The sequence below is a fragment of the Cydia pomonella genome, chromosome 21 (genome assembly GCF_033807575.1).
Source record: "Cydia pomonella isolate Wapato2018A chromosome 21, ilCydPomo1, whole genome shotgun sequence".
NCBI classification, from domain to species: domain Eukaryota; kingdom Metazoa; phylum Arthropoda; class Insecta; order Lepidoptera; family Tortricidae; genus Cydia; species Cydia pomonella.
The window spans coordinates 11,505,057-11,527,392 of record NC_084723.1 but is presented as its reverse complement, the minus strand read 5'-3'; the positions used below and the strand labels follow the sequence as shown (position 1 = coordinate 11,527,392).

Below are 22,336 nucleotides of genomic sequence, written 5' to 3'. Positions count from 1 at the left end.
TACCAAGAATTCAACTCTCCGAAGTATTCCTCATAAGTTTTCTATGCCGTACTAACGATCGATGAAATACGATTTACAAATGGTAACGTCAATTGTGTTAACGATGGCTTGGGGAAACCCGTACCAAAACTTGAATTTGCACACCGTAGCGATCAAAAACATCAACCATGAGTAAACGCGACTCTTTCGCAACCAAAACAGGTATACAGTGCGTGCTAGTGAAAGTATATTTCCGCGTCTTGACCTGCAAAGCGACATACATTACTCGCTTCATACTTACGCTCACTATTAACACGTAGCGTTGAGAAGCAATGGATGAGTGATACTTTTTTAAAGCAGAGTTTTCTCGTGATGGCAATGATATCATAGTAGAAGTTAAATAGCAGGTGTTAATATCATTCTTAGAGAACTTTACTGCCTTGTAATAGAGTCAATAATTGTGTAACTTAATTTCTAAGTGTTGTTCAATCGTCCACAGAGTCTGCAGTAGATGTAGAGAAGGCTTGATAAGTGCGTGTGTTAAAATAGTGAAGTGTTTAAAAAAGTACGAGTAATATTAATGTAGTGATCATGTTTAAAGTTAAAGGATCCTTGATTAGGCAATATGCTGTTGTTATAACAGGTTTGAGGTTTTTTATTACTTATAAAGTGAAGTAGCAATAATGCAAGATTAAATCTCAACATTGATATTTTGGGTGCAATTAAACTTTATTAAATTAAATAGGTAGTCTTAATTTATGTAAAATTGTGGCGTACGACCTATAAAATATAAACCTTATTTTACCATGTATAATGTTTTTTACATGAACAATAAGTAATATTTCCGACACTGTCCCAAAAGTTGACAACTTCAATCTTAATATCAAGCAATAGAAACGGGATGTCAGCTAGAGATGCCACGAATAGTGGTTTTGGCCGAATATCTAATACCGAATATTCGGCCAGTCTATCAGCCGAAACGCCGAATATTCGGTCACCGCATATTCGGCATAACATGCGAACATTTTGAGTCACATTAAGTATGAAAACTGGTCACAACAAATCACAACGTTTGCGAAGATTTATAAGATTTTTTTGTTGCTCAGGACAGTTAGAACTAATGAAAGTAGTTACAGTCAATCAAATCGAACCCATGATTAAAAAAAAAATAGTAATCAACAAATGCTCAAAAAAAGGTCTTCTTATTTAACAACTTTTCAATACCACATTTTAAATATAGGTAATGGTTTTCTGTTATTTTTATTGTGTAATTTTATATTAAAATAAAATTACAATAATAAATTAAATAATCTAAGGTTATAAATTACAATAATCTAAGGTTATTGGGCCGAATAGTTGGCAACATTCGGCTGATTAACGAATATTCGGAAAAGTGGCCAAATACGCCAAATACCGATTACCTAGTTGTCAAATATTCGTGGCATCTCTCCTGTCAAGTATTGGAAATAGGCTTGGATGTCACGTCACTTTGACAACGTTAGTGCGCTTAAAAAAGGAATTTAATCTATTCAAATTTTAAGACATAAACACTGGCGTGGAGCGAAAATAACTAGACTTTGCATGCACTTTTATCAGATACACTATACTTATTTGTTTTTTTTTTTACAGTTCTTAGTAAATTTTACTGTTCCAAAAAGACAGTAAATTTTACTGTTTTGAGTAGCTAAAATGTAGTGACTGTTTAATACACAGAAATGTTCAACCAGTTAACGTTACTGTTTCGTATTTTACTGTTTTTCAAACATTTGTTGATACTGTATAAAGCAGTTAATCTTAAGAGGGAAGAATAGCGGCTTTGAATCTATCGAAATAAGGGTAATTTTTCTATGAAATTCCATTTCGGGAGAAAACGTTTTCCACTAACTAAGGCTTAACAAATCACTTTGATTTTGATGGTCGATCGCATCAGCGTTCTAGGTTTATAGGTTTCGCTTTATTGAAAAAAAAAACAGTTTTGCAAATTTTGAAAAAAAAAGGAAAACCTACAAACCTAGTTTTTCATTGTGTCAATAACATACTGAAAAATCCTGGAGAATGGAAAACATTAAGTGGAAAACCGTTTTCTCTTTTTGTGTTTACGATCACGTGGTAAAATGAAGATCACTTTAATATGTGCTCGTTAGATCATATATTTTCTGTCAGTTATAGTTCCTCTACACGATGGCGCAGCGAAGGTCAGTCCTAGGGACGCATTTATGCGTTAGAGGGAGCAAGTGATATTCTCATTTCACAGCATAGCTGCGTCCCTTAGACTCGCCTACGCTGGGCCATCTTGTAGAGGAGCCCTTACACCGACTGACAGGCAGGGATCATTACCGGTATAACTATAAATCAAAATAAGTTTTTGCCTAAAATTTATTTTGGTACAAGCTTTTATCGCTGACTGTACTTTTCTTTCCACAGGCAACTAATACTCACCGACCAAATTCTAAAAACCCCAAACACAATTAGGTTGCGTTGTTTTATCACAGAGTTCCTATGTCCACCTCTTGTCTCTATCATCAGATCAGCTCGATGGTACCATAATATTGCATTGTTATCCGACTTACCTACATATGTATGCAAATTTTCAGCTCAATCGGAAACCGGGAAGTGGATCAAATTTAACTTGGAAGATTTGATTACAAACAGACAATGGTCAGGTGAAAGTAAATAAAAGCTTGTAAAATCACCTATCATTCGAAATATTTTTATGATATTCTAGAATGGTATTTAGGTAAGGACAATGAATTTTCAGATTAGGTACCTAAGTGAAATGCAAAAATATAAATAAACAACCGAGATACCGAAATTGAATACCGGTTATATTGTATGAAAAATATACCGGTATTCGATCCCTGTTGACAGGCCAATTCGAGCTATAGTTATGTCTGAGTCTGACCAAACTTTTCAATGCAGTTTACCTTACTATTTAGTCGGCAATACATGTAACGTAAATTGGATGCAAGTTCTTACTAGTAGCCTCGCTTAAGTTTCGACAATTTGTGATTCTTAAACTCATACTCATAACACCTAGAACCGGTTTGTAGTTTTGGGATTCACTACTCAACTAATACATACCTGCATATATGTATCAGTATGATTTTTTTGTGTATTGAGCGCAAAAAATCAAAGTTGCTTATTTTGAAGCGCCACGACTATTTTATATAAGATAATGGGATGTCCCTGAAGTAAAGAGACAAATTTATTTCCATAAAATGTAATATCAGGTAAACGATAAAAGTTATAATTTTGGTTGTAAGTTGCAAGAAAATTAATTAAATTATAAGATTGATATCACTTTTGCGCCCACAACCTCGTAAAAATATTTTTTTCTTAAATTGTTCGCGGCCCGTCACCTTACGGCTTTTCACGATTTTGCAGCCACGCCTTTGGCCATATAAAATGTTTTGTCAAAAAATTGGCGTTTGATACAATTTTTTGGTTCTATGTCACATCTATATGACTGAATGGAAATTAATGAATAGTTAAATGGAAATATTGCCTTCATGAACATCATTGGGGTTCGCCGGAATATTGGTTCAACAAACGTCAATAAACGCTGAGTACTTTTTCCAGTTAACTTTTTAAAAAACTTTTCGTCTCTCTTTTTGCACGTTTATCTTGGTCCTTTATATATGTCTGGAAGTAATTTAGTTCATATATGTTTTTAAACCTAGATCTTTCCTTTTTCATACTGGCGACAGACAGCTTTGATACTTTTAATTTATCCGCTGCCACTCTGACGGACGTTAACGGAGTCTTATTAAAAATCGATTTAACTCGGTTAATGATTCGAGGTAGCGTGATTGTTCTATTTCTTCCCAGAACCTTCTTAAAACTAATCTCAACCGTTTCTTCATAATGTCTTTTTATTCTATATTATACTAGTTTGTCTAGCTCTTCCTTGAAGAAAGTGTTTGACTATATCTTTTTTAATATGAGACTCGTAAAATAAAGGCAATCGTGAAAAATCCTATTAGCAAGTGCTTCATATTCCGATGCTTAAATTTGAAAAAAACGAATAAGCAATAACGAAATTCCCGCTTGAAATGACAGACAATGAAACCATAGAAGCAATGACACCAAAACTTTACTTTTGTTTTAATAAAATTTTCAGCAAGTAAGACTTTGAAAGTTGTCTTTTTACTTCCGGGACATCCTTTATAAGTAACACCGTTAGTAACACACGTAATAACCTACTCGTAACATCGTGTACTAAACAACGTGTTTAATTAAATTATATTAGAATATTATACTAAAATACATTTTATACTATTAATAACCTTTCTTATGCCTGATTGTGGCAGTAAAAGGGTATAAAATCGTTTTGATGTGGGTTTGAAATAACTGCACAAGCATTTTACTAGCTTTTATTTAACTTGCAATGTTTCGTATTTAAAAGAAAACATTGACAAGCTATTACAAGCTTTTATTTAGTTTCACCTGTCCCGTAGTCGGTCTGTAATTGAATCTTGCAAGTTAAATTTGATCCATTTCCCGGTTTTCGATTGAGCTGAAATTTTGCATGCATATGTAAGTCGGGCGACAATGCAATATTATGGTACCATCGAGCTGATCTGATGATGGAGACAGGAGGTGGCCATAGGAACTCTGTGATAAAATAACGCAACTTAATTGTGTTTGGGGTTTTTAGAATTAGCTCGATGAGTATTAGTCGCCTGTCTAAAAAAAAGTACAGTCAGCGATAAAAGCTTGTAAGAAAAATGAATATTTTCCCAAAAACTTAATTTCCTTACAACCGTTCTCGACATTTTACTTACAAAAACGTCACTTTTATCACTGACAGATCAGCGGTGGCAGAATGGTTCCATTTTTATCACTTGTCACTATACCCGTCACTTTCGCGCTTACATACTTGTTAGAACGTGACAGGCATGGTGACAAATAATAAAGAGCCGGGCATATTAGCCCTACAGTATAAGATTAGTATCATATTGGAATGAGATCTAATAACTAAAACTCGAATCGTGCGAATCGGCCTGTTCAAAAGCAAACCAATTTTCGACCACTCATTGGTATAACAATTGAGTAGAAATTTTACATGAACGCACGTACGTATTATGTAAAATTTCGTAACAAATTTTCACCGGTTTTACATACGTGTGTAAGACCGGTGACAAATTGACAATGTAAGACAGGATTGCCCAAAAATACGATGCGTTTGCGTAACATTTTTTTGCACAAAAACGTAGCCTCACTGTGCAGAGGGGGAACGCGGCCAGTGTCCTAGGAACAATGCCTCAGGCTAATTTAGCCTTAGATTTGTGATACATTGCTTGCTGAATCAGGGCAGTGTAATCTATGAAATATCCCTTCAGTTTTTATTTTAAATATAATACTCGTACATCTATTTAGTCCTAGTCGAATGTCAGGCATACTTTTTATAGCCCCCTCCAGACTATGCGCGTGAATCGCGGCGCGACTTCGCGGAGCGAACATACCGCGACGTTGACGTACACTCCACACTCGCACAACTTCACGGCGATTTGCGGCAAGGCACTGATTCAAACTGGGAACTGTCAAATTGATTTTTGGTTGATCAAGTTCGTACCCAATATAACCAAGTAGCCGCCATAGAAGGTTATGACAGTTCACAGATTAACCGACTCGTGAGCGAATCGCGGCGCGAAGCGATTGCGAGTGTGGAGTCTTGCAAGTTCACGCTTCGCGTCTCCTTTGACGCGGGCCTAATACCGACAAAAAACGGGGAATAAGGCGCGAAGGCGTGAACAATCTGCGAAATCGACGGGAGGGCCATCCACACTCGCGTTCGTGGCTTCGCGCCTCGATTCGCGCACGAGTGTCCCTTATAGTGTAAGGGCCCTTATAGTGTAAGGTAATCATTTAATCTCTTGGAAAAGGCCAATATAAAGTGGGGGCATACTTTCAAAGTTTAGTCACTAGGGTAAGTGGGGTACCATCTGTCAGAGCTCAAATTGAAAGCACGTTTGCTAAGATTTGATTTTTGTTGCTTAGAACTAGTGAATGTCGTTAGAGTCTAAATATGATGACAAAACGTTGCGTGCGTCTTGTCTTTAAGAAGTTAACAAATATAATTTTACTATTTGATAGGTACGTATATTTCTGATAGAATAAGTTTTTAGAGTCAGACCAAGACAAGTCTGCAACGATGTTGATAGCACACGCAGTGTTAGTGTTGTTTTAAACGTCTATGAAGTATGAAGTCAAGGGCGTCGCCAGGTGATGGTCTAGGAGGGGCAATTCATATGGCCAGGGGGCATACATTTAAATAATAGGTTGCCTCCCCCCCCCCCCCACCCCCGCGACGCCTATATATGAAATGATTTGCAGAATTATCTTGGTCTAACTCTACATTCTCATTCACACTATTAATTAGTAGACATATACATGAATTACTGTTCCTTGTTACTTAATTAACACGGCAATACAGTGTGGTATGGAAACAAAATAGATAACCTATAAGGAATGGAGGTTACATGAACTAGAACTGCATTACCGATAGTATCACACTAGATCTCATTCAAACACATCTTCTTAACCTTGCCATATGTTATAATTATCTTAAAATATTACACATACTTAAACATCATTAGTACAAACTATCAAGTTTTGAAAAGACCGGCGAAATTATGGAAGGTGGAGGTAAGGAATGAAATCTCCATGTACCAAACAAGTGTTACCAAAAAACCTCAAACAGGTGGCGCTACAATACATAGAATACTTGAAAAAAAAATCAAATCATAGACAGCGCATTTCAATCCGTCAATTACGCCTAGGTTCTTAGCTACTCTAGCGCTACTCTGGAGAGATTTGGAACTATTATTTATAGCTGACAGCTGGACACTTTTGCAACAGTTCTACCATAAGAGATTTCACTTTTAATTCGAAATGCAATAGGGAGTATTACTGCACCGTTCTTAAACCATAGAGTAACTTATACATACTGTGCCTTAAGCTGTTTTTTGAAACATTTTCACAGATAATAAAATATGACATTAAGGCATCAAGGCGGTTTGTTTGCAAAGGGCCTACCGGGAAACCCAAAAATCGAAATTTAGGTATCTGCCTCTTCATCGCTCGAATATGCAAGACTGCTATGCTAGAGAGAGAGATTAGACAACGAAATTTTGATTTTCTTTTTTCGCGGAAGAGCATCAGATTGTGATGGATTTCATAGATTGTGGTAGTGGCGCCCCTTATGCAGAGTTTCGCGTGATATTCCATATTGAAATGATACCCATTGATACCTCTGTAGTGGTAAGCGTTTATAGTTTTTAGCAACTGCTACTATCAGACGATCTGTATGGTTGATGCCACCAACGCAAGAAATAAGCAATGTCTTCAACTTCAACTTCAACATTTATTCAGCAAATAGGCCACAAGGGCACTTTTACACGTCAACATGGAATTTACATACAAACAAAAACAGGCACATCAACAATTAAGTATAAAATACAATTACAAAAAATACCTAAAATAATAATAATAAAAAAACAAACAGATACAAAAAAAACTAAAATTATTTAGAGGTGTAAATATCTCTAAATGTCAGAACTAAATGACTTTTATCAAATTATCCTTAGAGATGTATACTCTCTAAGAGTCAAAATTCCGTATAATTAAAACATTCATTAGGATAAAAGAAACATACGAGAACCGAATGAGGTGTCTCACTGTAATTATATACTCAATAAAGTTAGCTTAAACAGACCAGTCTCCACAAACAGCACCCGTTCACGAGTATGACGCGTATCTCAGACATCTTTCGTCTTTTTAGGGTTCCGTATCTCAAAACGAAAAAACGGAACCCTTATAGGATCACTCGTGTGCATTTTCGTAGTACATTTTTGCCAACCTAACCTAACCTTCGGCCGAAACCTGCCGAAGCCTACCGAAACCGTAACCTTCGGCCGAAAACTACCGTAACAACAGTTTCAGCGCAGCCGAAAGGTTCGGCAGTTTTTCCCGAAACCGATTCTTTGGCCGCAGCCGAAACTTCGGTATGATACTGATTATGATTATATATACTCATGGACCCTGAATAATATAAATGCTCAAACACGTAGAGAAACCTTAAGCGGCATTCGAACGTTAATCATCTGATCTTGATTTAATATTGCTGTCAGTTTATCTCGGTCAGTAAGGCCACCAGTTTGACATTGACATATTCTAGAAAGAGAACAACTCACTTTCTATGCATCTCGCTCGTACTGGCATATTAGTGCGAGCGAGATACGAGTATATCATTACGCTGTTACGTCGTCGCCCAAATCCAATGTTTAAATTGTATTTGTTATTATTTGTTTTATCTCGTATATGTTTTGTAGTTCGCAGTGTCTTAGTAGTAATACTGTAATGCTGTGTAACTAATTTAAATAATAAAATTAATAAATTACATATTGTAAAATAAAGTCCCCCGCCGCCGCGTCTGTATGTTCGCGATAAACTCAAAAACTGCTGATCGGATTTTCATGCGGTTTTCACCTATCAGTAGAGTGATTCTTGAGGAAGGTTTAGGTGTATAATTCGTTAAGGTTTTATGTAACCCGTGTGAAGGGGGGGGGGGGGGGGGGGGGGGTCAGGGTTGGCAACGCGCATGTAACTCCTCTGGAGGCTACTTACCATCAGGCGGGCCGTATGCTTGTTTGCCACTGACGTAGTATAAAAAAATGATGAAGATGTCTCGAGATTTTTTTTTGTGTTTGTTGGTCATTCATGTTGTTTTAAATGATAGCTTATTATGCAGTGAACTATCGTGGAAGTGTGCATTTCATGAAAAACTAATCTTGAAACGTGTTTAACCATGTTTTAATCAACACCCGGCAATCCATCGTGGCTTTTAGTAAAGTCCAGCTATCTCTTTACTAAAAGCAACTACCGAACAACGTCATGCTCTACGAGCACACTTAAAACTTACAGCGAAACTTGACATTGGCAAAATCATCATAGATTTAATGGAAGCCATATTTAAGAAGAAGAAGAAGGTACATAAGGAGTTATATCATATCAATAACAGATTTTAAAAATGTAAATACCGCCTGGTAGATAGACCTTGAGTAAGCACGCAATGTTAAAGACATTCACATCAATTACATTTTTACTTTTTCAATGCTATTAACGTAATCAAAATTTAAGGTTCAGTTATTTTTTTAACTAATGATAGTAAAATCATACAAGCGATCAGAATAGCCTTTACGTAGGTATTTTAATTTCAATAACAGAACCCCTAGTGTAAATTTATTCGATAGCATGACGTGACGTATGCGTTTGAGTTAAGTCTCATTTTGTATGCGATTTAGAAACAGCGTGCCAAGCGAGACGTTTTAGAAACTCAAAATCCCATACTAAATGGGACTTAACGCAAACGCTTACGTCACGTTTCGCTATCGAATAAATTTACACTAGCGGTACAGGTTGTAAATTTGATATTTTGGTTTATCTGTCAGCGTCAAAAGTGATGTTTCTGGTTGAAGAAATGTCTAATTGACAACCTGTTATTACAATGAAAATACGCCTCTTAACCTATCCTATATAGACTTAGAGCTAGCCCCGGAAAATCGTTAACGTTTTCAAGAGCAACGAATCCTGTCTAGTCAGCCCGCGTAGCCAACATGCCAATCGCGCTCCGTAGCGATCGAAACGCAACTGTCACTGTCGCACGTTTAATGTTATTTATTATTACTAGATTTACGCATCTGGCAGCTATTCATCGTTGGTGGTAAAGTGACATCGGATCGGAGAGCAGCCAGACACCCAAAGAATAGTATAGCAAACTAGCTAGACATGTTTTGTTGGTCTAGACTGGACCAGCGAGATGGCCATACGATGGTTATGGCTCCTCTACACGATGGCCCAGCGCTGAACCAGCCAGATGACCATGCGATGGTTGAAAGCTAGCACTATGGAATGGGCCACGTGTAGATGCGTACGCACCATCGCTGGCCCACTGCCTTTCATGTGCGGACGAAAAACCGACACCGTGGCCATCCCATCGCCATCCCGCCATAAGCCATCCGACACCACTAACCCTCTCTAGACGCTGGGCCCATCTTAGTGGGCTATTATGATGGCCCATTGTGTAGAGGAGCCATTAAAATCGGCCCATAATATAGCCTAGTACTATCAAATGAGCGATGCGACCTTCTGTAAACCTTCTGAAGGTCACTATGTGCATTTGACTCGCTACGCTGTGTTAACATACTCGTATTTACAAACCCATATTATAATTATTATGAGAACGAATTTACATCTACATATACCTACTCCATAAAACAATAATACTCGTACTTAATAATATTACCTATTTCAATATCGTACATGCTTGATGCTTGAATTGATTAAGTATAATATTTTATTAAACGTAACATACAGTTATAGAAGGTGTAGCTTCTGCCCGTGACTTTGTCTGCGTTGCTCATCATTCCGTGACAAATATCCTGTATTATACAGCGTGGGCCAATTAAACCCAAAACAAATTTTAAAGGTGTATTGTTGGCCACATTTAGAGACTAAATGTCATACAAAGTTTCCTGAAATCGGTCTTGTTTTATGGCTCCTCTTCACGATGGCCCAGCGCAGGCCAGTCCAAGGGACGCATTTTTGCGTTAGAGGGAGTAAGTGATATTGCTATCTCATTCCACCTCATAGCTGCGTCCCTTAGACTGGCCTACGCTGGGCCATCGTGTAGAGGAGCCCTTAGAGATGGTGGCTGGAGTCAAACTATCTCCTATGGTAGAGTCAGACCAGGCTAAGTTGACAGCAATTTTGACAGCCCAGCCTGTGCAAGTGTTAAGTAAACATCATAATTTCGTAGAAGTTTGACGTTTAAAATAACACTTGCACTGTCTAGGCTGTCAAAATCGCTGCCATCTTATCTTGGTCTGACTCTATGGATATACCTTCGCGCGCATGCAACGATTAGTGCCGTAACAGACGGACGTACCGGACCGTGTCCTTGGTGCGGTCCGAGGCATAGCGTGAACTGGCGTGGACTTCCATACGATCGATGATGTCCGTGCCGAACTATCAAACGGTACGATGTCTGCACAATAGGCGGCCGTACCCGTCCGCCAAAAGATAGGAAAAGAAAACACGGACCACCAAAAATGAGATGGGAAGACGAGATCGTAAAATTCGCAGGGAGACACTGGACCAGACTGGCGAGAGATAGGAAACAATGGAAAGGGATGGAAGAGGCCTTTGCCAAATGGCATACAGACCAAACCGATGTTGTCTGAAATAGTAAATTTTATGTCAAACTAAATATTCAATAAGAAATGTACAATTTAAACTTGTAAATGTAAAAATTGTCTGAATAAAAGGCTTATATAATAATATATAAAACCCGTCCGCCAGTGTTTTCAAGTGTCCCATATTTGGGTGTTTTCCAACAGTTATTGGCCATTGAATCCATTAAGATTTAATTTAGCGTAGGTAATATGGCTCCGCATTTTTAGAGGTAGATGAAGGGCCTGAGACAACATAATCCACCGTTTTGCATGGCAATCTTTGGGAATCTGTGCCTTTAAAGAACTGCTCCCACATTTTTGTTATATCATTAACTGGCTACATGGCCTGACAGCTGGCATAAATTGACATCGACATATTCTAGAGCGGTCAAACGATTCGGTGCAGCTTCCATTGGACCACCGGACATGGTAATAATATTAATTATGTACGGCGAACTGCCCTACACATTATCAAACGACCGCCGGACCGGACCAATGTCGCGGTGGGCATGCGCGTCTTTAACGGCTTTTAGAATTGCGCGCATATAATTGCGCACTTAATGAGCTGTTCTCCGCAAGGCTCTTTTTTATGCAATAAACATGCGCGAGATCATAATCCACGTGTATACTTACAGTACTGTAAGGTATGATAGTACTGCAAGATATATGTGGACTGTGGGCCGTATAATGATGGCTCAAGTGACATCATTGCAGACTTCCTTGCCTTTATTGAACTGTAATTTTAGTATCGTGCCTTGTATGCAATGGATAAACTGTTAGTGATTAGGTACTAACTGCTCTGAAGAGGAGATTGCCGTTTTTTAAGCCAAAATTATGTCAAGATATGTATTTTCAAATAGAACAAAGTTGATATATTTATAAAAAATATTATATTTTATACCGTTTTTACTTTTACCATTACTTAATGAAAATTAAATGCAATGAAAAATATTTCAGGACAAATCCCATATGATGTTAGTCTAAACGATGGAAACGTAAGATTTTATTAAAAAACTATAATCGTAAAAATAGATTCTGATATAAAGAAAAGTGACTGTAAAGTATAAAAAGTATATTATAAATAATGATTACTTCATTTTATTATTTTTAGGGATAACATACAACTATACAATATAATGTTACATTAATACTACAATTAAAATTAACATAGGAAATGCATAGCCAAACCCACAAATCACAACAAAGTTATGCAATGGTTGGCACATAAAAAGAACAGTTAATTATTCAATGTAGGTAAGTACTTATTAAAACGGGGAATAAATATTTGATAATCGTATTAAATTACACGTCCGCAACACAGCAAGCCTATATCAGCCTACCAGAGCCGCTCACGCCGGTATTTAGGTTACATATCAGAGCCCCTAGTGTAAATTTATTCAATTTCGTGACGTGACGTACGCGTTTGCGTTAAGTCTCATTTAGTATGGGATTTAGAAACAGCGAGCCAAGCGGAACGTTTTGGAAACTCAGAATCCCATACAAATTGAGACTTAACGCAAACGCGTACGTCAAGTCAGGCTATCGAATAAATTTACACTAGGGGTACTCAATACCGAAAATCGATTTACCTAATCTCGAATGACCTATTTTTTTAAATACCTGCTAATCAATTAACCTAAGTTCATAACACCTAATGAACGAAATACCGAATGCACGTTTCACTTAAATTGTTTTACCTAAGCTCAGAATTACCTATGGTCGATTTACCCAAAGTTGATACACCTAATGCTCGATATAATTAAAACCGATTTACTAGAACGGCTCGAATCCGGGCAGAGGCAACCAATACTTAATTTTGTATGACAGCTCATCACGTGATAGTTTTTGTAGAAAACGAAGTGTCAGGTGCCCCGCCTCGGACGCGGGGCCCGGGCCGTTCTAACGTAAGTCATCTTTAATTCCTAAACTTATTTATATGTAAGAATGTATTAATATTTATATAATCTTACTCTACCTACGTAAGTTGACTTGTAATTAATAATTTATCAATAAAAGTATGAATATAATTATTATTTCCAGCAAACCTCTGCGTCCTCTGCACCGGACTGAGCATCGCCTGGCCATCTCCAGTCCTGGTCAAGCTCAGCAAGAATGACACCACCACCCTACCGAGACCTGTAACCGAATATGAGGGCTCTTGGATCGTGTCCGTTGGATTCTTGACGGGAGGATTAGGTGAACATCTTAATTAATTATTTACAGCACACCTATGCGTCTTCTGCACCAGTGTGAAACGACTTGATACCCACTTACGGCTAGACATCTTTATTGGGAATTTGTTCAGGACTATTCCTACCAAATCTTATGATTCTATGCTAACATCTTAAAAAGTTATCATCAAGAAAAACCGAAAATTCATTCAAAATTGGTTGTCTGGAAGAGATCGCTCTGTAGCGATAAGGCCGCCTGTTGTTTACCTCTATCTTCATGTATTATTTGTGTTTCTATATAAATTAATTTTGAGGTTGTGCAATAAAGAGGATTTGTATTGTATTGTAAAATTCTCTTGTCCAACCACAAGTATGGCGTCATCCCACAGTGGGGTCAGCATCACCTGTCTATCTCTAGTCCTGGTGAAGCTCAGCAGGAATGACACCACTAGCCTGCCAAGATCTGTAACCGAATATGAGGGCTCTTGGATCGTCTCCGCTGCCTTCCTGAAGGGAAGATTAGGTGGATATCCTATTAAATTGTTCCCAGCAAACCTGTGCGTCATTTGCACCGGGCTACTGTAAAACGACGCCATACTTGCGGTATTTGGTTGATATGACGGCGCCCGATTGTAAGATCAGGCAGATCGGGATTTTTCCAGGGATATCGTGAAATCTTATAGTCGGCCGGCCGCCGGTAGATAGACTGAATGTATTGTAGGTATTGTAATAAGGAATGCGGTCTAACTATGGTGGAGAATATAAATGCAGACGTAGATTTCTGTTAAGTATTATATTTTTTTTATAACATTCCACTAGATTACAAAATCGTCTACCCTTAATGACTGCCATCCCCCGAATGCTCGTCGCAGATATATTTTTTTTTGTGTAATAATGTCCTATAATATTTATTTATTTATTTATTTATCTGACAGGGCGATAGTTCTGAATTCAAATACATAATTGTTGCAAGTTATCTTCAAAAAGACTGTGAAGGTTTCCAACCTTCACAGTACTCTGTAATTAGCAATGTAGGTATCGAATATTACATGCAATTTCTTGATCCATCGAAATGGGACTTTAAGGGCATTTTTGCACCTGAAGCATTAAGAAGCGGTTATGAATATTTATTGTTTGTACTATTTTATGGAATTATTCGCGAATAATTCCATAAACGAGTGAGTGTTAACGTCATTATTTATTAGAAAAAAAATGCTGCTAGGTTATATTAATTAAAGTCAATTAGCTACTCTTGCCCTTGATTTAATGTTTTGCACTTGCGTTGCTAAAACATCTGTGAATCAAGGTCATACTTAAATCTAGACTTTGTTTATTAACTACAATTTAAAATAACTAGCTTTGTCCCATTCTTTCTTTTCAGCAAATTTCCTAGCATGTTTCCTCGTCGATCGCATAGGCCGCAAGTACTGCGTAATCATCAGCTATGTGCCTCGCATCATCATGTGTGTTGCCTTGACATTTGCCTCCAAACTGTGGATGGTGTTACTGGGAAGAGCCTTGAGTGGACTGTGTGATGCTCTCACATTTACTGTGGTCCCTATGTATGCTTCTGAAATCGCTAGTGTAAGTAATATCATCATTATTAATATTTCTTTACGTTTATTATAGCTCTATTTCATTTAAGTGTTCCCTTTTGGACTTTGACTTTTGATAATTTCTCCTCCATCTTAGACGTTCTTCGGTATTTTATTGAAACTATATTCATCCACAAAAATTTTGACGATGGCGCCACAACACATCAATTATTTTTCTCGACTTGGCGGGGGTACCGCCATGTTACCTACCAGGTACCTACCAACAATCAAAACTTAATATTAACAAAATAGTTCATTTGTGTGGTGTTTTTGTATGCTCGTAGCGTGAGTTAATGTTGTATTTTTTGCATGTCGTTGCTAAACATGTGCTGAATTGACAACATCATTTAAGTTCAAGGTCGAATTTGTAAACTGTAGGTGTAATAGGTACTTATAATGTCATCAATATTGCTTTTATTGTGATGTTCTCACAAACGTGTTATAAAACGTCGTTTGATGTCATTATGCATTTACTAGTCTATACGTTGCAAACTTGGCGCTCTTAGATAAAAAAAAATAGGTATTACCGACTATTATCTCATCATCTTCCTAGCGTTGTCTCAGTTTTTCGCCACGGCTCATGGGAGTATTAGCGTAGGCGCTAGTTTTGCAAGTTAAAGTTTAGTTAAAAGCAACTGCCATCTGACCTTCCAATCCAGAGGGGAAACTAGGCCTCATTGAATTAGTCCGCTTTCCTCACGATGTCTTCCTTCACCCAAAATCGACTGGCAAATATCAAATGATACATCGTACATCAGTTCCGAATAACTTTGGTACGAGCCGGGGTTTGAACCCGCGACTTCCAACTTGAAAGTCGCATGTTCTTATGGTAAGACGGCGTCTTACCTCTAGGCTACCAGCATTGTTTAAGAGGGAAGAATGGCTTTCCGATCCTAACCAAACGTACGTGCATTTTTAATGAAATTTCTAGTTTGGGAGAAAACGGTTTTCACTAACTAAATCTTAACAAATCTCTTTGATATTGATGTCGATCGCTTTAGCATAATATATTCTAGGTTTATAGGTTTTCTTTTGATAAATTGTGATTAAAACTTGGTCGAATTAAGCCGTTTTTTAGGGTTCCGTAGCCAAATGGCAAAAAACGGAACCCTTATAGATTCGTCATGTCCGTCTCTCTGTCCGTTTATTTCCATTTCTTCCCTCTTTATGCCGCTATCATCTATTACACTATATTACTTACACTAATAAGATGGCAGCTATAAATTAATGAGTGCATTCCGTGATTCGCATTATTCTCACGATTTATGAGGAATTGATGATTAGACATAGATACAAGTCACGTTTTAAGTCCTTAAGTCAAGACAGGAAAAACGTTAATGCAGAAAATACAAGATTCAATTTAAGATTTTATGTTAGAGGTTCCGTTGTGTGGTAATAATTATGGAAAAAGAAGTAGGAAGTTTGGACCTCAAAATGTTTTATTAAAATACCATATGATATAAGGGAATGTAAATCGATTAGGATGTTTAAGTTTAAAATGAAAATGTTTCTCTTAAACAAAATTTATTTGAAGTTACCATCGTAAGCAATAATATGTACTTAACAAGTAACTAGCCATTTAGCTAAGTTTATACCCATCTGTTTTAAGGGAGTCTCTCTGCCAACAAACTATCCTGCAGTTTGGAAAGTGTATTTTATAAAATGGCGTTTGTTTATTTATTTAATCAAAGTAAGGACAACATTTATAGCTAGATTATTAACCTACTGTACTGTACCTACCTCGCCTACAGTCATGGCTCCGCAATTTCGAAAATTGTTCTAAAATGCGGGTAGGCTGTATCAGGGACACCCGCAATCAAATATATTTATTGTACATAGACCTGTAGACCGATAATAGTTATTTGTTTATCAAGGGGGCAGAGTTGCTGTTTAACCGAGTTATTGATACCCGAGCAAACGAAATATTCAAAAATTGAACCACGAGCGTAGCGAGTGGTTCTAGAAGTGGAATCTTGAGCGTTGCGAGTGTTTCAAGGCACGAGGGATAAACAAATTTTGCCTCCGAGTGAAACACAAAATTTTTCACCACACCAACGCGATGAAAATAATATAGCTATGCAATACAACAAAAATCAAATAAACGTCATAAAATAAATTATCATTCATAATCATTTAAAAGTCAATTCTACCAGCTAACATAAGGAAACCACACAAAATTTGCATGTGATTACTTTGCCCCACATGTGGATAAAATCCAACTTTCTCATTAGTTTTCAAACAATCAAGAGGGCCTTTACCAGTTGGTGTGGTGAAAAAGTATTTTATAATCCATTTTTTACAGAAAGAAGTGCGAGGTTCCCTAGGAACCTTCCTCCAAATATTCTCGTCGCTCGGGATCCTCATCATGCTGTGCACTGGCCCCTTCCTTGAATACTTCACCCTGAACGTCATGATGCTCAGCTTTGCTGTCGTCACGTTGGTGCCGCTGTTCTTCTTGCCTGACAGCCCTTACTTCCTGTACTCTAAAGGTAAGACCTTGGTTACCACTTTTGCAAATGAGAATAAATCGGACATCATCATTGATTGACATTTGCAGCATCAATGCAGTCGACAGCAATGTGGCGCCAAGATACTGCAGCGGTAACGCTGGTTTTTTTTAATACCACGTCAGTGGCAAACAAGCATACAGCCCGTCTGATCGTAAGCAGTCACCGTAGCCTATTGACGCCTGCAACTCCAGAGGTATTTACAGGTGGGGCAGCCTGAATCCGAATGGTATCTTAGACCAAAGCTACATATAACTCCGTATAAGATAACTAGTCTAAGAAAAAAACGTGCCTCGAAAAATCAACAAAAATGTATGCTCTAATAGATTCTCGCTCGATCTTTGGTGACTTATACTCGAGTAGATGGCGACACCGTTTGATATTTATATATAACATCAGTGAAAGAACATGGGTCACAATTATAGCCATAATGTCATTCTAGGAGGTTTAGTCCTGTGTCCAAAGATGGCAGTAAATTTAGTTGACTACAAAATTTACTTTGACAATACGCTTCTGTACTAAATTCTCTTTGCTTAGACGTAGATAGACGAAGTATTACAATCTTACTTGTTTTTCAATTGAAAAGGAGTTTTCAATTTCAATACTGAGAATAACTGATGAGATTGCACTCATGGTTTCTTTTGATACCTATTAATTAATTTGATATTTACATAAGTTTGAAGCGTGGCATTCTGGCATTGGCGATAATTATATCTCATTAATTATAGTGTGGATTACCGAAGGCCGACTCGCACTATTGCTACGATAATATTAACAGGCGCTAGGGGTTTTATAAAATAAGTATATTGCCCTTCTAAAGCTTTTACTTCATTTGCAATGTTTGTTTGTATTGTATAATGGTGTATTCGTATGAAAATGTAAAATTATGACCATCGAACTGATCTGATGATGGACACAAAAGTTGGCCATAGGAACTCTTTGATGAATCAACACAACTTACTTGTGATTGGGTTTTTTAGAATTATCTCGATGAGTATCAGTTGCCTGTTGAAAGAAAAGTACAGTCAGCGGTCAGCGATAAAAGCTTATATGGAGACAACAATATTTTCATTGCTTTTATTGTCTGTTTGAAAAATAAATTTGTGATTTCAGGTCGAACTGACGAAGCTTTAAAGGTCCTCCTTTACCTTCGCGACACAGAAACTGCAGCCAAAGAGGAATTAAAAGAGTATTCGCTCTCCGGAAACGAAGAAAAAGTAACTACGCGCGAGTTACTAAGGGATAGGATATTTTTAAAATCAGCCTGCATTGGTATTGTTTTTGGAGCCGGTTTACAGTTAGTTGGGTTTAACGCTGTTACGTTTTATTTGCAAACTGTGTTGGAGTCTACGCAAACGAGTGTTCGGCCAGAGATCGCGTCTGGAGTGATTGGGTCTATTCAGCTGTTGGCAGCGTTTTCGACGACGTTGGTGACAGATCGCTTTGGGAGGAAGCCGATTTTGGCTTCGACGCTCGTTGGACAAGCTGTTGGGATGGTAAGTCTATGAAAAATAAGAAGTTTGTTCTTTTTATTAACTTGGCGATATTTTTTCTACTTGGTAAAGAAGAGCATGTGATGTGCTAGCAGATTTCAAGGATTTTTTTAAAGTTCATAATCCTATTTCAGTCGTTGACAGATTCGACATAGGTGTTAACGAAAAAAAAATCTAAATATTTATTTTATTTTATTTTATTGAATAAATAACACAGCATTACAGTAAAAACAAGGCATTGTAAAAGAACAAAATAAAATACAATACAAAGAAACAATACCTACATGAAAACAAAACGCAAGTTAAACATTACAACTTAGTATTATGTTATATATTGTTAAATGTATACTATTTGTTGTTGCATACTACTCATATTACAGAATTCAATTTATTTGTTAGAATACGTATGCGCCTTAACTAGTTTTCACCGATAAGTGTGTAAAATTCTTATTACTTTTTAGGTTGGACTTGGCGTATTCTTCAAACTGAAAGACGCCGGTCCTGTCACCGGATTCCTCAACTACGTGCCTCTCATATCTTTAATCCTGGTGGTCTACTGCTTCAGTGCCGGTAAGTTGCAATATCTGAAGTTTGTGCTAATGATAGATGGACATACATATATTTAATGGATATACGATGTAACATGACAATAAAAGAGCTAAATCGTTACACCCCTTCAATACTTAAAAAAAAAATATATAGGACATTCTTACACAGATTGACTTAAGTCCCACGGTAAGCTCAAGAAGGCTTGTGTTGTGGCTTCTCTGACAACGATATATGTAATATACAAATACTTAAATAAAACCCTTATTGATAAAACTTTACGGGCCTGATTTAGTTAAATTATATTTTATCCCTTTCTGACAAATACAGAAGTCAAAATGACAAATAAAGACAAACGATTCATAGCTAATTCAGGCCAGTGACGCGTTTATGAATAACGCCAATAGAAAATACCCATGACTCAGGAACAAATATCTTTGCTCATCACACAAATAAATGCTCTTACTGGGATTCGAACCGAGGACCATCGGCCATACCCACTAGGCCAGACCGGTCGTCATAAAATCGTCGTAATAAAATTAAAGTAACTGATGGCAGGCGTGATGATGAAAGGCAATATTGGGTGGAGAAACTTTTAAAATCTTGACTTGATCACTAATTTTACTTGCGTTCGTCTGATTGATAGAGCTTAATACACTCAGACACACATTATGGCTTCGATGCATATCGCAACCCCGCAGTATCAAGGAGGGGGCTCCGAAACTGCCGGAACTTAACACCCTCCGGCCAAAACCCCTCCTTGGTGAAGGTCGTTAATGTTATGGTCGCTTTCTTTTTCAGGTCTTGGCTCCCTATCCTGGGGCCTTCTGGCGGAGCTCTTTGAAGGCCGAACCCGCGCCGTGGGCGTCACCATCAGCATGCTAACTTCTTTACTCTTCATCTTCTTGACAGTGAAATACTTCGCCATTGTGACAACTATGATTGGCGCACCAACAACGTACGGCATCTTCAGCGTTAACTGTGTGCTGATGTGTTTGTTTGTGTGTTTCTGTGTGCCGGAGACAAAAGGGAAGACTATTGCTGAGATTCAAATGGCTTTGGGGGCAAAACAGAGAGATATTAGTGAGAAGCAGGTAGAAAAGTTTTAGACAACTGTAGAAGAATTTCGGTACACCATAGAAGATTATGAGTAGGTAACTGAAAATTTATATAATTTTTCATGTGAAGTAGGCAAATGTCTATAAGTAAAAGTTATTTATTTGGTTTAGGGGCTCTGATTAGTAAAGTTGAGGCAAAAAGAAAGAATAATGTTAGATTTTTACTTTTTTTGGACTGTAATAAAAAAATGGATTAAATAGTTCTAAGCTGATCGGATAGGTGCCTCAAAAGATAAATCCATGACACAAAATACTATTTAAAGAAAATCACGATAATCATAATGTTGATGTAAGTTTTGAATTTAGAGTAGCGAAGATTTGCTAATATCTAGATATCGAGATTCTTAATGTGTAAGTTTCTGAAGTAGTTTTTTCAAGTTTTAATTCAAAATATAAGGTTTCTAAGAAAATAGTTGAAATTGATAGTTTGGCGGATTGCCAATTTCCGTCAGTAGAAAAAGGCGGCAAATTTAGATATGTATGCGTGAAGGATTGCCCTCCCATTACACACATTATACAATTTCGCGCCTTTTTTACAGATAAAGTGGGTTTTGCCAGAGTATATTAACATTGTGATCTATTTTCAAAACTTTAGTTTTAGTTTAGTATAGTTTAGTACAAATTATGATAGATATTTAATTAAAATTACAATAATATTTAATGTATGTACCTAGCCGTTTAGTTCTCAATATGTTGAATGGTTACGAAAGTGAACCCAGTATTAAATAATAAAATATTTATGTTCGTATCTTGATTTTTCGTCTACAACTAAATCTTTATAATCATGCAACTAATATAATAATAATAATAAAGCCCATAGATATAATAATAATAAAGCCTAGCCTACGAAAAGAGACAAATAAAGGAGATAATAATAATAATAATAATTCAGCCTATATACGTCCCACTGCTGGGCACAGTCCTCCTCTCATGCGCGAGAGGGCTTGGGCTATAGTCCCCACGCTAGCCCAATGCGGATTGAGGATTTCGCATACACCTTTGAATTCCTTCGCAGATGTATGCAGGTTTCCTTACGACGTTTTCCTTCACCGAAAAGCTAGTGGTAAATATCAAATAACATTTCGTACATAAGTTCCGAAAAAATCATTGGTACAAGCCAGGATTTGAACCCGCGACCTCCGGATTGAAAGTCGGACGTCATATCCACTCGGCCACCACCGCTTGCCCATGCTTAAATAACATAATAATAATAGCATAATAGCATACATAATCATTATTATAAAATATATCTTACAATTACTACTAAAAACACACATTATGGCTGCGATGTATTTCGCAATCCCGCTGTATTAGGGAGCCGGCCGCGGACATTGACACCCTTCGGCAAAAACTCCTCCTTGGTGAAGGTATACTTTGCTCCTCAGAGTTGCTCACGTTTGACGTGTTGCCTCCCGGTCGTACTTACGTACGAATTTACAAGTGCGACAGAGAGGCAACAAGTCAAACGTGGTTCGCGGTAAGCCCTCAGATTTAAACACAGTATTAGCAACTCTAAAATACGTTCAAGCACATTACCGATTTCTTCCACACTCTTCCCCCTCGTTTCTATCATAACTAATATAACAAAAACAGGCCTAGCCAAGATGACAATCACACATGAATAAAAGTCAAACGAAAATGTTTCGCAAAGACAAATACTGTGAAAGGTCAAGTGACTATTTCCATACATTAT

The 22,336-nt window shown here is 37.4% G+C and overlaps 1 protein-coding gene across 1 annotated transcript; it reads left to right on the top strand.

The window, feature by feature from the left end:
- Positions 1-464: 464 nt before the first annotated feature.
- Positions 465-21,391, top strand: LOC133529845 (facilitated trehalose transporter Tret1-like). Its single transcript, XM_061867655.1, has 7 exons — positions 465-622; positions 13,254-13,409; positions 14,766-14,968; positions 17,282-17,468; positions 18,600-18,982; positions 19,441-19,549; positions 20,327-21,391. The coding sequence occupies exons 1-7, from the start codon at positions 571-573 to the stop codon at positions 20,632-20,634; spliced, it is 1,398 nt and encodes a 465-aa protein (XP_061723639.1). The 5' UTR covers positions 465-570; the 3' UTR covers positions 20,635-21,391.
- The last annotated feature ends 945 nt before the right edge of the window (positions 21,392-22,336 follow it).

Coding starts and splice junctions, on each gene's coding strand:
- LOC133529845 (XM_061867655.1), top strand. CDS start 571: ATGTTTAAAGTTAAAGGATCCTTGATTAGGCAATATGCTGTTGTTATA. Junction 623..13,253: donor ATATGCTGTTGTTATAACAG/GTTTGAGGTTTT, acceptor TATTATTTCCAG/CAAACCTCTGCGTCCTCTGC. Junction 17,469..18,599: donor TTACTTCCTGTACTCTAAAG/GTAAGACCTTGG, acceptor TTGTGATTTCAG/GTCGAACTGACGAAGCTTTA.